Source organism: Leptodactylus fuscus, chromosome 3 (assembly GCF_031893055.1).
Source record: "Leptodactylus fuscus isolate aLepFus1 chromosome 3, aLepFus1.hap2, whole genome shotgun sequence".
Taxonomy (NCBI): domain Eukaryota; kingdom Metazoa; phylum Chordata; class Amphibia; order Anura; family Leptodactylidae; genus Leptodactylus; species Leptodactylus fuscus.
Window position 1 is genome coordinate 95,738,298 of NC_134267.1, and position 20,815 is coordinate 95,759,112.

Consider the following 20,815-nt stretch of genomic DNA (forward strand, 5'->3'; position numbering starts at 1 on the left):
AATTGCAATGATGCAGGATTTTGCTAAGTCAGTATCATTCCAACTGCAGATGGCGTCGTTTCGATCTGATTGGATCTCATCAGCACAGTCTAGGGAGAACTGACTTGGCAGAGGTGAGAGACATCCAACCGCAGTTGGAATGATACTGACTTGGCAAAATCCCGCATCATTGCATTTAAACGCTTGTTGAAAAGTCGGGCATGATGTTCAAGGGAGCTGCTTCCAATAGAGGGCACCATACTGAGACAGTGTCTCCCTATTTACATCCTGGGAAACACATTTGCATATAAGACTTTATAAGACTCCACACACCTACTTGGTGGTCTACCCCTAAGGAGTGACCATATCCCCATAATCTCTCCATTAGGTGATACATTAGTGTCAAGAGAGCCTGCAGATCCCTGAGCTGGAACTTGTATCTATTGTACATTTCAAATTCCTTCCATATGACTGTTATGCATATGTGATCGAATACATGTTTTAGCAATTTATAGGCATTTATTAGCAAAATTTTTATTGGCTTGTCTGCTTATAGAAAGAAAATAGATGGCAAAGGGTTGTCTTGAGTAGAGATGGCAAAACTAGCTCCTAACTAACCAGATTCAACCCAAATTTTTCAAAAGTTTAATTTTCTTACAAAATTGGACCTTTAGTATTTCGGAACCAACAAAAATGGCTACTATCAGATGTAACATGAGGAAGAATATTGGAGAGGAGGAAGATAACATGGTCTGGGACCTAGGCACGCTTTTGGTATCATCACCTGACAGCCTCTCAACCAATCTGTAAGTGTAGTTGGAGTGGTCACGGGGATCAAGTCATAGGCACAATATAAGGTCATTCACAGAGAGAGGAGTCATTTTATGGAGATCAGTGCTACCAAAAAAAAAAAAAAAAAATGCTGTACTACTACAAAATTATAGAAGGGGACTCTGGAGCATAGATCTGATAGATTTACATCATTTAGACAGATAAAGACAGAGATTATTGGAGTGAGGGGATGATTTCTTTACTGTCCACTAGTTTACATACAGTGTGATAGGCTAGACACCTTTTATCACAATAAACCCTGACAAATCCCTTTTTGTAACTCATTTGTTATTTTACATGCATTCTGAGTAATGTTAGGAGAGCCATGAGGGTGCAGCATGTGTTCCAAAAAAAAGATCATTTTGGTACATTTTATTTTCAAGCCACTTCTTTCCTTTTCAACCAGATACACTTGAAAGTCTGCTATAAATTTTTCTTCAAATTCTATGTTTTCTGCTGGTACATCGTTGGCATAATAAAAACAAAATAGAACAAAAAGCATTGCTTCTTCCAGTACCAACACCATGTTGGTAAGCCTTTCTGTTCCCATAAAGGGCTTTTTTGGTGTTGTTTTGTGTTTGTCTTTTTTACAGCGACTACTTTATTTTTCAACTGAACACACTGCCACAATTTTTTATTCATAATACTTCCAAGTTCTCCAAAATGGGTCATTTTTGGAGTGCTTATGAAAGCTATTATTCTTCCTAGTGTGTAGGAAGGCATTTTCCTTCAAAGAAGGCCAACTTTTGAAATAAAAAATACAAAAAAGGTTTGTGTCTATGACTCACCCACGATCTTTGGAGACTTCAGGATGCACGATCCAGCTTTGGGACTAATCAAAGTTGAATGAATCAACAGGTGAAGTAGAAAGGATCCATGACTTCCTGGCTCCATAAAATGTAGCTTTTATTCCAACATCATTTAAAAAAAAAAACTGTAGTAACAAAAAATGAACAAACGTGAAGAAACAAGAAAGAAAAAATGGTGATTAAAACCAACGACTGACGCATGACAAGATGCTATAATTAAGGGACATGTAGTCCTTAAACGCATCAGTCGGTTTTAATCACCATTTTTTCTTTCTTGTTTCTTCACGTTTGTTCATTTTTTGTTACTACTGTTTTTTTTTTTAAATGATGTTGAAATAAAAGCTACATCTTATGGAGCCAGGAAGTCATGGATCCTTTCTACTTCAACTTTTGAAATGTTTTTAATTTAAAAAAATACAATTTTTTTTTTAAAAAAAGTGGCAGCACAGTATATGGTTGAACAAGCAGTTTGTATCCATTGCCTACCATCAGTTCCTCCATAGACTTACATATTACTGTCATAAGGAAAATGTTTGTTTTTGTACAGTGTTAGCCAGTGGTTATGAAATATAAAAAAAAAACAAAAAAAACTTGCAAGTCTTCAGTAGGTGATACTTTTTTTAATGGCTAAGGGGGCATTCACACTACGTATACGGCAGCTTATTCTGAACGTAAAACACGTTCAGAATAAGCGGCGTATAAAGCAGCTCCTTTCATTTCTATGGGAGCCGGCATACGAGCGCTCCCCATAGAAATGAATGGGCTGCTTCTTTCACTGCGAGCAGTCCCATTGAAGTGAATGGAAATTGCCCGCGTGTACAGCTCGGCATGAGCAGAGCTTGCCATATACGCCGGCACTTCCCATTCACTTCAATGGGACTGCTCGCAGTGAAAGAAGCAGCCCATTCATTTCTATAGGGAGCGCTCGCATGCCGGCTCCCATAGAAATGAATGGGAAGTATTTGGCAGCCCTGCTGTAACGCCGGCGTGTACAGCTGTGATACACGCTGGCGTTACGTAGTGTGAATGCCCCCTAACTCATAATGATGACTTTTCGAAGATTACTCTGGGCTCCTTCTTCAGATATATCTGAAGAAGGAACCCAGAGTAAGCTTTGAAACGTCATATTCTGTCATCATTATGAGTTAGCCATTAAAAACGGTATAATCTACTGAAGACTTGCAAGTTTTTTGTTTTTTCTATATTACTGTCACTTAGACATTACCTTGGCTGTGTTTGCCTTAGAGAACTAGAACTTGGCTGAATTTGGAACAATTTTTTTGTGAGTAGGATTTGTTCAGCTCCTTAGCCAATAACAGGGCCACCTTTGACCCCCTTTCACACTCTGCTAATCTATTTTCCCCTTTAACCCTATAATTCAGAAAGACATTGTACCTTTCAGACTGTATTTATTGTAAACTACCCCATTAATGACCAATGTGTGGTCAAGCTATTGTAAATTTTATTCTTCAAACTGAAAATCGGATGTGCTGGATAAATTGTTTTCCTGAAATACAGTATTCAGCTAGTTTCTTGTCAGGGTTTTATGGATATTTAATAGGAAACAGGACCATTGATTCCAGTGCTTGCTTTCTTCTACTTGTCAGACAAGTGAAGAAGAAATCACATGCTGCTTTCCATTCCAGCAGTTAGTTGCTAACGTAATCATTTTAGCATTTTAGCTTTTTTAATATAAATAATAAAAGTGTCCGAAAATGAAAATATAATTTTAAAAGCTGCGGGAGAAAAACAGTGATGTAGACAAATTTAAAGAGCAAATTTATGGATTTATTTATATTTCTCCTATACTTGCTAAATAACAGCTGAAAGTAAGGCTTGCGTGGTGATAGATGTCTCATATGTTCAATTTACATCACTGTAAAAAGCACAGCATTGCACCTTTCTGCCCAGTTATAGAGGTGAATCCAGCCTGATGATATATTTTTTTATATAACAGCAATACTTTTGATAGGATTAAGCATAAAAATTGTCAAAAAATAACAAAAAATTACATATATTTTAAAAGAGTCAATTCATGATGAGGAGAGAAAAACAGGTTATAGTAGTATAGGTATAGTGATTGTCCAATTTATGTTTATAAGATTCAGTAACGCTGATGCTGAGGTCTATATCATAAAAATATTTTCTCCTTTCCTTAGGCCTGGTTCACATCTGCATTCGGTATGCCATTCGGGTAGTACACTTGGAGACCCCCCAAAGGGAATACCGAATGCAGTGATAAGCGGTGAGCTTATGAAACCACACGGACCCCGTAGACTACAATGGGGTCTGTGTGTTTTTCGAATGCAGATGTGAACCAAGCCATAGACCACGTTTCCCAGTTGACGTTAGCAGTGACGTCCCATTTATGTAGAGGTCCACTTTGTGAAGTGCCTCCATTATAGCAACCATTTGTTGTCCACTCAATGACACATCAGTAGAGCACATAATCTGAAAAGATCCCTTAAATTACACTTTGCTATTTTTAAGCAAGAAAAATTACACTAATAATATAATTTAGCTTTTGTACTGGTGGTAAACAGAATTGACATGTGAATAAATGTCAAACTGTTCTAAACCCTTGGTATATACAATTTTGGTGTTATATAGGTTAAAAATATATAGCTGTTTGACCTCCCCTATCATGAATAACTGTGTGATTCATGGCAGGCAAATCTTCCTGGCACTTTGCAGTTTCATGTGTCTTCTATTAAATATGAGGTCTGAGCTCTCAACTCACAGATCAAACTATTCATTACTCAGTCTTAAACACAGCCAGCTGCGGCTTTTACCTATTTAATCACTTGTTTTACATGCGGTGTAATAAATAATCCCATCTACCCATGGAGGATTATCTAACACAGTTTGAAGTCGTATATATGTGTTCAATTATTTAGAATAATGTTTAGAAGTTAAAAGTTGAAAGTCACACTGTTATCCTCACTGTCCTTTCACCATGCCGATATTCTACAATATATCCAGCTCTTTATGGCTTTATAATAATGGGAAGAGGTGTTTTATAGAAATAGTGCTTACGGTATTATTTTAGATAGAGTAATATTTGACATACAACTTGATCAGGTTATGAATAAATGTTTATAAAATTACTATAAAGTATTACAGTATATGTGTACATGTCATTGGTAATAACAATGTCCAATTCTATTGATTTTCTGTTTACTTTCTAAGGGTTGGTTCACACTAGCGCTTGTATTCCGTCCGCAAGGAGTCCGCATGGAGACCCCCCCGAACGGAATACCAACGCTAATGCAAGCGCTGTGCAATTAAGCACACGGAGCCCATAGACTATAATGGGCTCCGTGTGCTTGCCGCGCACTGCCCGCACAATTCATTCATGCGGCCAGTGCGCGGCAAGCATATGGAGCCCATTATAGTCTATGGGCTCCATGCGCTTTGCAAGCACATCGCTTGCAATTGCGATTGCATTCCATCTGGGGGGGTCTCTATGCGGACTCCTTGCGGACGGAATACAAGCGAACCAACCCTTAGTCTAACTTGTCTTTTATCAATATTCAAAAGCGGATTGAAAACCCCAAAGCTTGTGAAATAAGAAAGTCTAATCGATGCATTTTGATCTTACGTAGGTTGCTGCAGTTGGCGGACATTTAACGTACACAACCTCCTATGACACGTCTGTAAAAGAAGATGCGGAGGAGCTCACAGATTATCCAATCGTCATTATTGAGGTGAGGTCATTATTCTCTCACAAACAATTTTATACTGAAAATAACAAATATTCTGGCTTACATTATTTAGCTGCAGAACTCTAGAATAAGTAGGTTCAATTTTGTAGTGAATATGAATCCCACATAGCATAAATGCCACGATTTTGCCGTTCCTGCAACGTATATGGGATTCTGACTAATCCCACCCACATATTGCAGCGGAAATGCTGCAATTTGAAAAAAACGCTTCCAAATTGCAGTATGTCAATTAAACCAACACAGAAACACTGCTGATTTCCGAATAGGTATAATGGAAGCAAAAAGTCTGCAGAGGAAAACTCTGAGCTTTCAGTGAAAAGTGCCGCGGGATAAACCGCAATACGTTTCCGTCATGGTTTTTCCTGCAGCGCTTTTTGGCTTCTGCCTGGTATGTGGGGCCTTTCTCTGATTTTGCTCTTCATTTCTTTCTTTTGTCTATCCTTCATCTGGGTTTGTTGGCAAGTCCTGAACCTGCCTCGTGATCTTTCGGAGAAGAAACCTTATGCTAGACAATGAGATCAAAGCCATGACACTATTTTACTATATATTTATCTTGTGTAGTGGCTACATTGAACATTATTGTCACGTTCGTGTCTATGCCCAGACCCAAAATCCGGGCTGCAGACTGCACCGCTAAGGGAACAGGGGAGGGAAACTTTCCCTCAAAGCTGGACTTTTCTCTCCGCATTTTTCGGGTGGAAATCAGGTGGAAAACCTGGTCAACCTTATTATACAGTAGTCTATGGGGTCTGCAGGTTTCTACAGGTAACCGCTTTATTAAGCGGAGTAGGTTTACATTTGTGGGGTCTTCACGAATGCAAACCCAAATACAGATGTGAATCTAGCTTAAGCTTCTCAGGGCAGTCCGGCTTGTGATTCAAAAATCTAAAATCAATAGCGCTATGCAAATGGCCTGAAGATATCAGCAGAAGATGGTCCTGCCCATTATACACATAGACATCATTTTAAGCAGTTTGGCTGCTGGATGTAACCCATATAACTAAAATGATTTAAATATTACATTATATATATTAAATTATATTTAAAACTCTTAAGTATGAATAATAACTAAAGGTGATGGCTGTAGTAAGTCAACACCTTTCAATATTTCAATGTTAGGAGCCCAACACAAATACTGTAAATACTCTATGTGAACACAGCCCTGTACAATGCTAAAGGAGTTTTCCAAAGCCCTACATTACATTGATTATTCGTCCTTCAGATAGGGTGGCCACAAGTTGCTGCCCTTTTCTAGGCTACTCAGACAAAAGTCTTTATTCACTTAGTAGATTAGCTTCCATTTCTTGTTTTACCTAAGTGTTAACATTTACAATTATTTGCAGGGTAATGGAATATGGATTAGTGCCACACAAGATGGAACTGTCCTACATCCATTTGAAGAACACACAGAAAGAGTGATACTACGCCCAGAATTCTTCAGAATGCATTCAACAGGTTATCCAGTCAGCAGAAAAGACTTCATGACAGTCCTAGCAAATGTTAACAGACTTCTTATCAGAGGTGCATATAGCGACCAACCAGATGCCATCTACAGGTAAAGATGCTTTTTAATTCTCATCTGCATGATCAGTCTGAATGAAAGGGAAAGGTAGTAAATATCAGAATATTCTGATCTCAGGTCTCATGACGGAAGATGCCCTGACCATATTATTAAATTGACCTTATTTATATTTTCAAGAATATTGTTTCTACTTGGACCGTCAGCCCGTATCATTCAGATTCTTTCACCTGGCTATTGTAACAGCACATAGAAATGGGAATATTTTTTTAGATATAGCCAAGGATCTTAAATGTGGAAAAGTTGACAAAGTATAAAAGGAAGGATAGGAAGGGTGTTTCCTGGCATGCTAGCGGCCGCATGCAAATCTTGAGAGCTTTGCATCGGGCCCTCTATAACCGACTTTTTGTGGTTTGGCTGCATAAATCTTCTGAAAATGAACATCCTACCTAGGCTACACTATCTCTTCCAAACAAACCCATAATACTCCCCATGGAGTTCCTCCCCTCAGTTCAAAAAAAACTTCTTCTCATTTATTTGAGCCTTCAAGCCCCCCAAATTCGCCAAACACATAATGATTGGAAACAGAGAGGCTGCCTGGCCATCCCAGACTGCACACAATGTTACTTGGATGCGGTTGCTGCAAGCATTCTTGACTGGCAACACTCTGCATGCTCCAAGCTCTGGATTGCCCTGGAGGGATCTTTGTGTTTTCTTCCCTTCATTTCTCTCCTGTGCATCCGTAGACACCACTGGACTGATAAGTCTGCACATGAGCTCGTATACATCACTTACCATATCCTCATAGTGTGTTTATAATGCCTCTTTGTCAATCTCCTGTTTACGAATGATGGTCCACTAACTCTATCATGGGCAACCCGGACATTCCAACAGCGCTCCTGTCCTTCTTCCTCACTCACTCTCCTAACCAACCACCTCTATGGTTTATACAGGTAACATCCTCAACATCTCTACTCCCTTATGCTCCTCTAATTTCTCCTGGATCCAGAGATCTTTGCTTGCATTGGCAGTAGAAGCAACTTCGTCATTTGCATTTCCACCTCCCCTCCCCATATCGCTCTTATATAGTCTCTTCTCTGATGAAACGAACAACGAATTGCTGGCGTACATGGTGCGCTGGAACCGGGAACTGGGGATCTCATTTTCACCAACTGTGTTGCTCTCCACCTTGCAAGCTTGCCATAAATTTTCCATCTCTTGTAAAGCTCAAGGGCCCAACTACAACATCTCTTTCTCTCACTGGTACAGAATCCCTTCTGTGCTTCATAAGTTGTTCCCTTTAGCTTCAGATCATTGTTGGAGATGCAATGTTGAGCATGGCACAATGCTACACAACTGATGGAATTGACCCCTGTTACATCCCTTCTGGAATAAGATCCGCCACATGGTCAAAACGGTCACTGGGATTGAACTGGAAGATGTACTCGGCCCGGCTCCTTCTCTTTATTTTACCCTACCAGATTAATAAATACACTTGCAAGCTCAACGGGTTTATGTTGTTCATGGCCAGATCTGTAATACCTAAGCTGTGGAAAACAAATCACTCCCCCCACCATGGCGACGCGACTGCAGGAGATTCTCTAAATTCAACGCATGGAGGACCTTCTCGTGGAACTTAAACAGGATGCAGAACACATCAGCATGTGGGGTCCTTGTGGAATGTCTTTCATTACTCTGCTACCTTCCAAACTGCTTTTCTGACTCTTCTTCCCTAGGACTCGTCCTATTTTCCCTTTTTCTTCCTTTATAGCTCACTCTGACACCATTCCTCTAATCCCTGTTCACTTGTTCTCTCTAAATATTGTCTCTCTGAAACTCTAAGTTTTGCACTGTGTATTTCAATTTAGCGATGAGTCAATCTTCCCCCTCTGCCATTAGACTTTTCACTGATTATTTTGAAGTTTTGAAGTATTTTTAATTTTTAAAACTATGTATTGTTTTCCTTTCACTTCACAATTATCTAGTTATTTTGTGTTGGTCGATCACTGAAAGCCTCAATAAAATAAATTTATATTTGTGGTTGAAAGGTGACAACATATGAAAAAGTTCAAGGGGTATGAATACATTTGGTAAGGGGTATGGTATTTGGTATTATCTCACGTTAGCTTGCTGAATTGATTTCATTGTCCAGTTACCATGACCTTGGTCTTCTCCAGGAGAAGTTCCCAGTGTCTGCAGCCTAGTTTGTGTCTATTTCTACGCTATTTCAAGTGTTACGGTGCCACGTAACTGACCAAGGTGAGCACCCACTCTCTAGGGCCAAGCTCTGGGTATATATTTATTTAATACTGAATGATGCATGTAGGAAGTGCGCTCTCCGATTTTTTTGCAGATTTACCTAGGATTTGACTTTGACTATATAAATAAATTGTAACCATAATTATGCAAAAAATATATGACTGTGCCTATAAAACAGATAAAGTTTTCATAATCACAGGATTATTTTAGTCCTTCAAAATGTTAATGTGCTAACATTGTAAACCATTACTCATAATGTATACACATATCATGCTGTGTTCGACAAAAAAGATATTGAACCTGGAAATAAAAAGGTTAAATCTATTTTTCAGAAAGAGAACTGATAAGAGAGAAATGAAAAAAAAACAGGTTTCTAAGCTGTTCAGATGACAGCATTCTGGGGAACCTGTTCTTTTACTGCTTTCTAATATGGAGGACAGATGGGACATTTAACGCGGCATGACTGTTCATTCCCAACAATACAGCTTGCCACTGTCCAGTTATGCATGAAAGTAAAGCAACAGAGTTCTGTCGTTTGGTTTCATGGTTTACATTTTGTGTTAGTTTGGCTGACGTTCTGCTAAAGAGGGCTCTAGTTTTCTACGTGACATTATAATGTATTCAGATTATTTTTTTTTTAGAATAGCAGTAAAGAAAAATATGTAACATTTTGAAATGACTATACATTTGCTTAGAATTCTTAGAATTGTTTCAACATTAGGTTTTTATTATCTATCAAAAACTCATTTTCCATGTAAGTAACTTTTCAAGAGTGAGTTGTAATAGTAACTGCGTTGTTTTGTTCGACTACAATTTTCAATACAGTTGAATATGAAAAAATCTACGCCCATTCGTGTTTCCTAGAAAGTGTGAAGCTACTTTCAAAGTCCCTATTTAGATCCTCTTAATCCGCCACACACAGCGGTGATGGACGCCACTTCTTTTTCTTTCCCTAGCGTCCAAGTTCACCATATGTTTCATTCTGCCCTGCTGTTGCTTCTGTTATAGCTATCTGTCGGTGCATCCAACATGACCAAACCAGAGTGATAGCGATGAATGATTGTCCACATGTAGGCAGTTGTTACTGCTCGGCTTCTGATTGTCATGGGATTGGTGCACCACATCTAGAGCCCATCTACCGACCCGAGTCAGCTGAATCCAACAAAGGAAATAGGAAGTCAGTTCCTTCATTACGGATTGACATACAGTAGCTATGCAGGTTGTACTACTTTCCTTATTACTGTATTACGGGGCAGATTTGTCTTTCAGGGATTTAGAAATTTAGGTCACTAAACTTCTTACTATAAGTTACAATCAGGGGTTTCTCAACCAACTTTTCTAAAGTCCTGAAAGGCAAGACTGCCTAGTAATAAGGAAAATGGGTATAGTTACATAGCATATATAATTTTATATGGCTGTAAAATTGAAAAGCTAGACAGTTACCAGCATTAATGGCAGCGATTAGTTAAAATAATTATGATCCAGAATAGCTAGGCCATTGAGTAAGGACAGGGACACACTTGGCAGAAAAAACCCAAAGCGGAAAATGTCTTGCGTTGCAGGTTTTGAACTGGCAGCAAGTCAAATATTGCTGTGGGTTCAACCGCAATTTTCAGATTGCTCACATTGAATGAGGCCTAAGGTTGTCTTTAGGCTTTGCCCCCAAGTAGTGTAACTGCCAGCATTTTTTTGGTAGCAAAAACCATAGTGTGTTACAGTAACTGCAAAGTGGATGGCATTCTGGTTAATCCCATCCACACATTACAGAAAAAATATCTATTGTAGACATTGCGTTTTTGTAAATCGCAGCATGCCAATTCAAATCAATGGGTTTTAAAGCTGACTGCCAGCAAGCCGTCCCCTGTCCAGTTTCCCCGGGGTTTAGGATGGAAACTTCTGGGTTGACAGCTGCGGTAGTGTGAAATCCCTGCCAGAGAAAACAAAATATCCCAGAACAAATAAATATGTTAAAACATCTCAATTAGAGATGAGCGAGTAGTGTTCGATCGAGTAGGTGTTCGATTGAATACTATGGTATTCGAGATACTCATACTCGATCGAACACTGCTAGCTGTTTGAAGTTTAAGGTTCGATGCTATACATTCTGCCAATCAACACTGGTTCTTCTCTTACCTTTAGAAGCCTTCTCCGTGCAGCATCCCCGCGGTGTCTTCCGGCTGGAATTCACTCTGCCTAGGCATCCGGCCTAGGCAGAGCCGACTGCGCATGCGCGGGCATGCCCTCACGTGCGCAGTCGGCTCTGCCTAGGCCCCGATGTCTAGGCAGTGTGAATTCCAGCCGCAAGACACCGCGGGGGCGCTGCGCCGGGAGAAGACTTCAAGGGGAATCCAGCCTGACTGTCACTCGTGGACTTGGTAAGTATAATGTTATCGAATTTTGCGTACCCCTGAAATGAGCATTTCTCCCCATAGACTATAATGGGGTTCGAAATCCGTTCGAACAGCCGAACAGTGTGCAGCTGTTCGAATCAGATTTCGAACCTCGGACATTTTAGTGTTTGCTCATCTCTAATCTCAATAACTGACACAAAAAGTTGTGGAAGTCTTAAAGGAAAATTAGAGAGTTGTGGAATGAGCAATCTCATTGAAACAAACGAATTATTTGGTGACCCACTGAAAGAGCTTTAACCTTCTAGTAAGTAAGCGACTGACATTGCGCACTTCCATAAGATAATGTGGAAATAATACATCAGTTCAAGGTCTCCAGGAACTTCGGTAGTTCTATTAGACTCTGTTCGTATTGGAGCCAAATCCAATGAGCCCACCCAACCCACTAACTTATAATAAAGTATCCTGGGCGTCTGTCGTAATAGGTTTTATGAAGCATGCAGTGCTGTTCTTGCTGCCAAATTTGACAGCCTTGTAAATGACAGTGACTGACACTTGTTTCTTGTCTGCTTTATTTTAGATTAAGTTCTGTTACTCTCGAAATAGCTGAGGAATCCTCAAGGAGTGCACGCACAGCTTTTGATGTAGAGATTTGTCAGTGTCCTCCCGGATATAGTGGCACTTCTTGTGAAGTAAGTTTTACTATAATCATTCACATATAGGTTGCCTAAATGGTATAATCTGTAAGTATTTCATTATGGGTTATCTTCCTGAAGGTCTTTATTCTTAGAAGTATGTTTCATACACATCTCTCAGAATACCTGCTAAGTAGGTAACAATAAAGTCTAATGGTTGCTCGAGTAATTAGGGAGCCTTCACACGGAGTAAACACGCGTGTATTTTTGCAAAATACACGTGTAAAAATACATGTGTAAAAATAAGACTCCCATTGACTTCAATGACTTTTTACAGGCTTATTTTTACACGTGTAAAAAATATCATTGAAGTCAATGGGAGTCTTATTTTTACACATGTATTTTGCAAAAATACACGCACGTTTACTCCGTGTGAAGGCTCCCTGATACCCCATAGAGCAATGTAAGATACAGAAATGGAGTTCTTGAACCACACTGTTTTCAATATAGAAAAACACAATGGAGGAGATTTACTAACAGCAATGTGCCAAAATCGCAGAATTACCCAAAACAACATGCTTTTAGTCACTTTATGATACAAAAGTGAGGCATGACTTCGCCAGAAATGGGGTATGGCTTCACTAAAATTGAACGTTGCACATAATGACAAATTTTGACAAATTTTATTGGAGTTACCGTAACCGTGTCAACTAATAAAAGGTATAATGTTAGACTAGACAAATCTGTTGGTGTTTAAGACTGTCTAGTCTAAGTTTGCCCCTTTTAAATTCTTTAGACTGTTAGTAAATCTGCCCCACTGTTTTCACTTTTTCCAATTTTTCTTTTTTTTTTTGTATTATTGCACTATGATAATACGATAATAATCATTATCAGCAATACTGATAACAATTCTAACCTTTACTGATATAGTACATGCTGTACATCTATTTCAAACCAGAAAACTCTTTTTTAACCTGTTCCCACCGATGGCATTTTTTGTTTTTCGTTTTTGACTACCCCCCCCCCCCCTTCCAAACCCCATAACTTTTTACTTCTCTGCTCTCAGAGCCATATGAGGTCTTAATGTTTGTGGGACAAATTTTTCTTCGTGATGCTACCATTATTTGTTCTGCACAATGTACTGGGAAGCTGGAAAAAAAATTCAGAATGGTGGGATTTGAAGAAAAAGTGCATTTGTGCGATTTTCTTACAGGGTTCATTTTTACGGTGTTCACTGTGCAGCCCAAATGACATGTCACCTCAATGTTTCGTTACGATTCTGGAGATACCAAATTTATAAGGTTTAATATACTTTTTAACCCCTTAAAAAAAATCCAAAACTTTTTTTTTTCTAAAAGTCACCGTATTTTGACACCCGTAACTTTTTTATACGTCCGAGTACGGGGATGTATAGACCGTCTTTTTTTGTGGGCCTGGGTGTACTTTTTAGTTCTAACATTTTGGGGAATTGGTATTGCTTTGATCATTTTTTATTTAAATTTTTATCAGAGGCAAAACGATGAAAAAAATGGCGGTTTGGCACTGTTGACTTTTTTTCCCGCTACGGCGTTTACCGTACAGGAAAAATATTTTTATAAATTTTTAGAGCAGGTGTTTTCAGACACAGGGATACCTAATATGTATGTGTTTCACAGTATTTAACTACTTTTATATGTAGTTAAATACATATGTAGTTAAATACATATGTAGTTAGACCCTATGGTCTAAAATGGAGCCTCGGTCAGCCTTGACTGAGGCGCCAGAAGGGTTAATGCCTACAATCTTTGTGAGCACCAACCATGGGCACCGCATATTGTCTGCTGTATGATGCAGCAGACACCAGACGGCTATGGCAGCCACCCAACTCCCAGGTAGCCGCCATAGTTAAACTTCTGCCAGAACAAGCCCCTGTGCAGCGCTGGACCAGACTGTGGCTGGGGACAATTGAGAGACGGGGACAGGTAAGTATGTTTTTTTTTTTTCCACCTTCCCTTTTCAACAACTTTTAGCATTATCCAGAATATATGGTTGTAGATAGCAGATTTGTATCATTACTTGTACTCCTAGAAAAAGCTAATTATGTACTATATACCAAATACTTCAAAAATGTAATGACTAGCGTTAACACAACAGAAAATAGTCATAGTGACAGTCTGATTCTTTACAATTGTGATTTCCTTTTTCCTTTATGTTATTTTCAAACAGTTTAATTTCTTATATAAGCCTGCTCTACTTATTCTCTTTCTATCTCCTTACCTTTTCTTCTGTCTTTCTGCGCTATCTCAGAAGAAAGCTGAAGCTTATGCTCCATTTAGCCTTCCACTTAAAGGTGATGGTAAGGTCAGTTGAAATGCACAGCATGCACTTTTTTCACTAGAAAGAGGAATAGTGTGACTTTAATTTTTGGCTTTATCTGCCAATTTTTCTCCACACCAAAGTCTGCATAAAATGTTTTCTCTAACTAACCTTTTCTCCCTTGTTACCCCTTGCAGTCCTGCTTGCAAGGATACAGACGGGTAAATGGCACCCTGTTTGGTGGAAAGTGTGAGCCATGTCGATGTTTCGGTCACTCTGACTCATGTGATGATATTACTGGATACTGCAAAGTAAGTTCATTTCTTTAATATATAAAACAGAAATAAACAGTGGAATTTTCCAATTTTAATAGAACATGTTAACTTCTGTTTTAAGGAAATTTTTTGAAATATAAGATCTGTTTTTGTATTTAACCGTTTGCTTTAAATAGATCTCCTGTAATCCAATATTTTAATCTAGTCATATAAACAAAATTTCTTGGGTCAAATGAAATAACCATCTGTATAGTCTTGGTTCAGACTGAAAACAATTTCTGTATGTAGTCTTCACCTACTAGACATCTTTTAGCACTTTGCATTCCTGCTGGTGTGACCTTCAGAAATTCTGCCACTTCTGCTTCATAACTCATAATTTGGGACAGTGGTGGATAAAATACTGTCTAGAACCACCACTTAGGCTAAGGCGCCATGTAGCCACAAAACTCTGCAGCACTGTCTAGAACCACCAGTTAGGCTAAGACGCCACGTAGCAAGCCATAGCCAAAAAACAGTGTGGAAAAGACCATAGCAGAAATACATCAGATTTTTTTCCACAGTATTTTTCACAAAAAGTTTACAGTTTTCCTCTTTGAACCTAATGTCTCTATTATACCTATAAAGTTTCAGTAGATATAAATGACTTAAACACAAACGATTTTGAAATCACAGCATTTCCGACGCAAGTTTTTTTCTGCAGTGTATGAATGGTATTAGCTAGAATCCCATCCACTTTGCTGTTAACATAAAAAAAAAAAAAAAAACACTTTGTTTTTGCAACATGACCAGGCCTAAAAGAAATTTGGAGATATAGAGAAAAGGTAAACTTAACTTTAGTAGCTAATGCCAGGAAGCTGCTGCCAGGGCAAATCATAATCATAAAAAGAGAGACATAGATATTCACGCTAAGAACATAGTTTGCCAATGAGAACAGTAACTTACACTCACTAACTGCACTCTTTAATTTAATCTTAGTTCACATTACCACCCTTGGTTCTACTGTTACCAAATATATAACTTACAGATCATGAAGGATCCTTACTGTTGCCTTCTGAATTCCTTTAAGGAGGCCACCAAATTAATCAGCAGAGGCAACTCTCTTATAGGACACTTACACTCATACAATGAGGGATGGAGGAAGAAGAACTTCCATCTCGTAGTCACCATCATTGCCCTGGGCTGGTGCAAGAGGAGCTTAAGGAGAATTAAGAACTGGGTCTGGGTTTTCAGAGAACTCCTTTCCTACAGAAAAATATGGAGGAGCAAAACTTTCCTGTGGACGCAGATTGGCTCTGTTGATATTTTAAAGCTGGGGAGATTGCTGAGCATTGTTTGTTTCAGGAGGAGGATGATGATGATGATAGTGATCACGTTGGCAAAGAAGACCAACCATGGCAGACCCCTGGCCTGTGCACACTTTTGCAAATATTGCTGGCTGCATAATGAAAAGCATATTATTGGTTTGCCATGCTTGTAAACTTTAACTATAAAACCAAAATGGGTGCATTTTTCCCTGCCTCACAAATGGGGCAAAATTGGTATATTATCAGGTAGGGTGTATACACAGCTTGACTGATTTTGACATATAATATGTTCTTTATTTGTCACTACTCCAACACTATTTTGCTGTGGAATCTGGTCCCATAAAGGGATAATTTTTGTTGTTTTCACTTTTCAGCTTTCAGGAATACTGATAGCCTGACACAAATTTTTCTTCAAATTCTGTAATTGCCTCTTTTCCAACTAATTCTATGTTGCTGTGGTATTTGCTTCTGTTGTGGTATCATTTTTGGTGACTTGATTTTAAAAGGTAAGTTCTTCCCCGTTCAACTGGCTGGTAATCCAGGCTCGCTCAAACAAATTTTTCTTCAAATTCTGTAGAATTTGCTTTTGCTAATACCAATGCTATTTTGGTGCAGCATTCTGCTTCCATAAGGAGATTATTTCTGGCTAACACGGTACAAGGATTTTTTTTTTTGCCTATTTTTTTTAAAAAAACCTAGTTCTTCATACAGTCTGTCACATTTATTTCTTCAAAATAACAAGCAAAACATAAATATAACAAAATTGGCAAATTTTTGTATAAAAGCATCACTTTTTCCAATAACTGACGTGTCTATATGAAAAAATCATGGGCAATCATTTACGCCTCAAACTGTTTAATTTATGGAGTGTTTTAAATATGGTTGACCCGAAACAAATCTTAGAACTGAATCACCCCCAAATGATATTCGATGCGCTTAACCCCTTGGTGTTCGGCCACTTACATGCACTCCTATGGTGGCGAGGTATTTGATCAAATACTACTCGCTTATCTCTAAAAGATATGAAGATCCTAATAAACGATCTATATTTTTTAATGTCTTTTTATCCAATATATAGCATTCTCCAATGCCATTGTTTTCTAAGGATGCTCCCTCTTCCCCTACATTGATATTTACTACAAGAAAAAAAAATGCCAATGTCTGTGTAACTTAGGATGCTAAAGATCCTAAAAGTGTTACTTTTCATATTTGTTCTTTAGAATTACAAAGGCATCCTTCCTTACCTGTCCTCTTGACCAGACAGATTTAACACGTATCATAACTTAACCCCTTCATCCCTTAACCCCTTAACCCCTTCCCGACAGTGGCTGCCATAACTGGCGGGTCTCCACTGTATTGTATAGTGGAGTTCCGAAGCTAATGACTACAATCATAATTCACTCTTATCATGGGCATTTCACTGCACTGTAGCCTCGCAAAGTAAAAAAAAAATAACCCACAAGGGCCAGTGGGTTAGTCAGTGCAGGACAGTTTCCATGCTGTGAGATTTTGGGAACCATCTTGTTACTATGACAAACAGGAGCATTCTGAAGGTTCCCAGACCTGTCCTAGTAATATAGTATTAGACCAGCCTCAATAGCTATACAGCTATTGAGACTCCAGAGTATAAGTAAAGGAATAGGGGAGGTGAGGAAACGTGACAAGCATTTATACTCACCTTACCTCACCTCTCCTGGGCATCTGACAGTCCCATAGTGTCCTCTTCAGGCCTTTTCCTGCCTCTGGCCGGTTGGTTATTTTGAGGTTTTGAGCTTCTTATAAATGCATGGAAATTTATTGACGTCTTCACGAAAAAATAGATACAGCAAAGTCTTGCAGAATAATAGAAATATCAGTCAATGTCTTATTAAGCTTACATCATGGAAAAAGTTGATAGTTTATTCCTTAAGGTAGTACGGAGGTTATCAGCCTGGAACTTCGTTGGTGGGATGGACATGTTCACCTGTGTTTCTTCACACAGAATAGCAGAATAGAATAAACCCTTACATGCCATGAATATTGTATTCTATTCATATTTACCAGACTGTTGTCACACGCCTTGGGGTCTCCACTGAGGCCTGTGACCTCTTTGGCCATGTGACTGCTGATGCCAATTACAGGCCACAATAATCACCCCAGGGCATGTGGTGTCAGACAGAAGCAAGAAGAAGCTGAAGAGGGTACTGGAGGTATGAACTTAGCCCAGGAGAGAGGAGGTAAGGCGAATATTTTTCTTTTTCTCCCCTCAGCCTCCACCTATTATACTCAGGGGTCTGAGGAGATGTATCCGAAAAAGTTTGCCCTGAAACAAATTCAACGAACCTTATGAATGTTCATCAAAACAAATCTCATAAGATCCACCCATCTCTAGTGTTTACAGACCGAGTAATAAGATGAATACTGTTTTTGAATACTATCTATTCCTGTCTCATGTTTATCACATATTTCATGCATTGCATTTTATGCTCTCTGCTTAAAATGACCATCAATAATTGTGCAATTAATCCAAGAAGTGGCTGAGCAAAGATTACACTTCTCTTTCCCTAGGAATTTCATTGTATGACTTGCCCAGAATGTATAGCTGACCAATTAATTCAAGGACATTTCAGTGACACATTATCTGACATGGCGTGAAGCTTAAAACAGCATTTCTCATTTCATTAGTTTCTCAAAAGCACAAATTGAACCACTGCCAAATAATCAGACAGTCATGCTTTATCTTTCCTGTCTCCACTTTCTCGGCTCCCGTATCACTGTTTCATTTTGTGATTAATTTTAGTTCCAACTAAGAAAAATTGTAATATTAAAAAAAGATTATGATTATGCAGCTTTAGAAATATACTGAAATTGGAATCAACGGTGACTTTCATTACAAAAGTATAACCTTTTATATTCATGCTACATCGCAAGCCATAAGGTTGTATGGACACCACAGTTTGTATCTCTAATCTATATGAGATATCTGTCAACATTTTAGAATATCTTAAATACAAGCATGGTCAAAACAGATATTGTAAGAAAAACGTTTCACAGCGTCAATTTGACTGAAACCCCTGTTATGGTCAGCAGGGTTTATTTAAAAAAAAAAAAAAACTAAACAAACAAAACCCTGCGGAGCCCTACTAGACTCTGAACTGCTGAAACACCCTAGTGTGAATACGGTCTGGCAATTTAGTGTCACTGCCAGATAACTAAAATAGCCGGGTGTGCTCCGTTTAAATCACAGAGTACCCTGTGCAGCTCAGAGCAGCTGCTACAATAATCAAAACTGTCTAGCCAGAACTCCTGGATTAGACAGAGACCAACTAAACACTGTGTGCTACAGTTCCATGCAACCCACAAGGCAGCTTACTGCCAAACCAACTATCAGTGTGAATACTGACTTAGGGGTAAAACTAGCTAAGTCCAACTGAGATTATTCGCACACAACCCACAAGGCAGCACGCTGCCCAACTAACAATGTCATTACTATCTCAGGGCATTTAATCAATTAGGTTTTAGGATTGATCTTAGAGCACAGGGCGTCCAGACCAGCCCCCTTAAATAGGGAAGGGCGGTCACAAGCAAACAGCCCAGCTGCCCACGAAAAGCGTACATTGGTCGACACCCCAGTCAGTCAGACAGTCGTCCACGCCCGGCTGCTGCAAAGGGAGTTAACCCTATGAACGCTGGACTGCACAGTGGAACAGGCTGCGACTACCATATCATGGCTGCACCTGCTGCACATTGCTTACAACCCCTTATCGATAGTACCGGTATTATATATTGTAACACCACATATTAACCCAAATCATTCTGTTTACCTCTGTTGGATAAAAATCTGACCATGGTCATGTGATGAGCACACAGGTGCTGCTCGTTATAGTCACATCACAGTAATCAGACATCTGCCTGATAATCAGCAGTGCACCTGTGTGCTCATCACATGACCATGGACCGTAAATCACATGACCACGGTGAGACTTTTATCTCCTAGAAGTAACAATGAATGAAAGCAGGCACAGATCTAAAAACTGTGACGAACTGATACAGAAAATATAAAGCAAAATTGCATATCCTTTTATTGTACAAACCATACATTTTTTTTCTTAATATTGGTCTGAAAGTGGCCAACCCCTTTAATCTCCTTAAAGCAACTAGCTGTTGAGAGACATTCATAGTTATGCATCTTCATTCTTGGCACCAGACCCATATACCCAGGCCGTTTTAATACATCAGGAGGCCCTGTTCAAACTTTTTTTTAGTGTTACTACACATAATTTAACATCCCTTGCCCAAGCTTCACATAAGGCCCCCTGCCAACCAACAATTAAAAAAAAAAAAAAAAAAAAAAAAGCAATGCAACAAACAAAGCACAGAGTATGGTATGAGACAAAATGGTACTATTCCGTTATCGGGCCAGCAGAGCTTATCAGCACCAGCATCGGGACAGCAGCAGTCAGCATTTCAGCATTGGGAATGACATCTGAGGACTGACTGCTGGCCCGATGCTTGTGCCCAGCTCTCCTTCCATCTGCCCGTACCCCTCTCTGGCCCAGCTCTCCTTCCATCTGCCCCTCTCCCCGCCACGTGACTAGGCTTGACCGACATTACTAGTCGCCGGGACGCTGCAGGAAGTTTGTCCCTCTGGGTCACCATAGCTCCCCGCCGTTACTATGGTCAGCGCATCCCTGAATCTCCGCCGCCACTTTCAGGACCCTTTATTGAGCCCCGGTGTGTGCTATTTTTTTCCTTCCGGTCTCCGTTCTCTGTGCCGGCCATGGCTTCCAGTGCGAGCGTCTTTCTTTCCTCCTGAACGCTAATGGCCAGAATGAGAGCGCCGAGGTGAGGCCTAGT

The 20,815-nt window shown here is 39.4% G+C and overlaps 1 protein-coding gene across 8 annotated transcripts in view; it reads left to right on the forward strand.

The window, feature by feature from the left end:
* Positions 1–20,815, forward strand: part of LAMA2 (laminin subunit alpha 2) — a 593,715-nt gene that overhangs the window by 268,443 nt on the left and 304,457 nt on the right. For 5 of the 8 annotated variants that reach the window (XM_075268017.1, XM_075268020.1, XM_075268018.1 and 2 more), the window contains exons 13-17: positions 5,225–5,326; positions 6,688–6,899; positions 12,051–12,162; positions 14,392–14,445; positions 14,598–14,711. In XM_075268017.1, coding sequence (XP_075124118.1) covers positions 5,225–5,326; positions 6,688–6,899; positions 12,051–12,162; positions 14,392–14,445; positions 14,598–14,711 — 594 coding nt within the window. The remainder of the gene's footprint in view (positions 1–5,224; positions 5,327–6,687; positions 6,900–12,050; positions 12,163–14,391; positions 14,446–14,597; positions 14,712–20,815) is intronic. The other 3 variants (XM_075268019.1, XM_075268023.1, XM_075268024.1) reach the window with 1 other exon arrangement.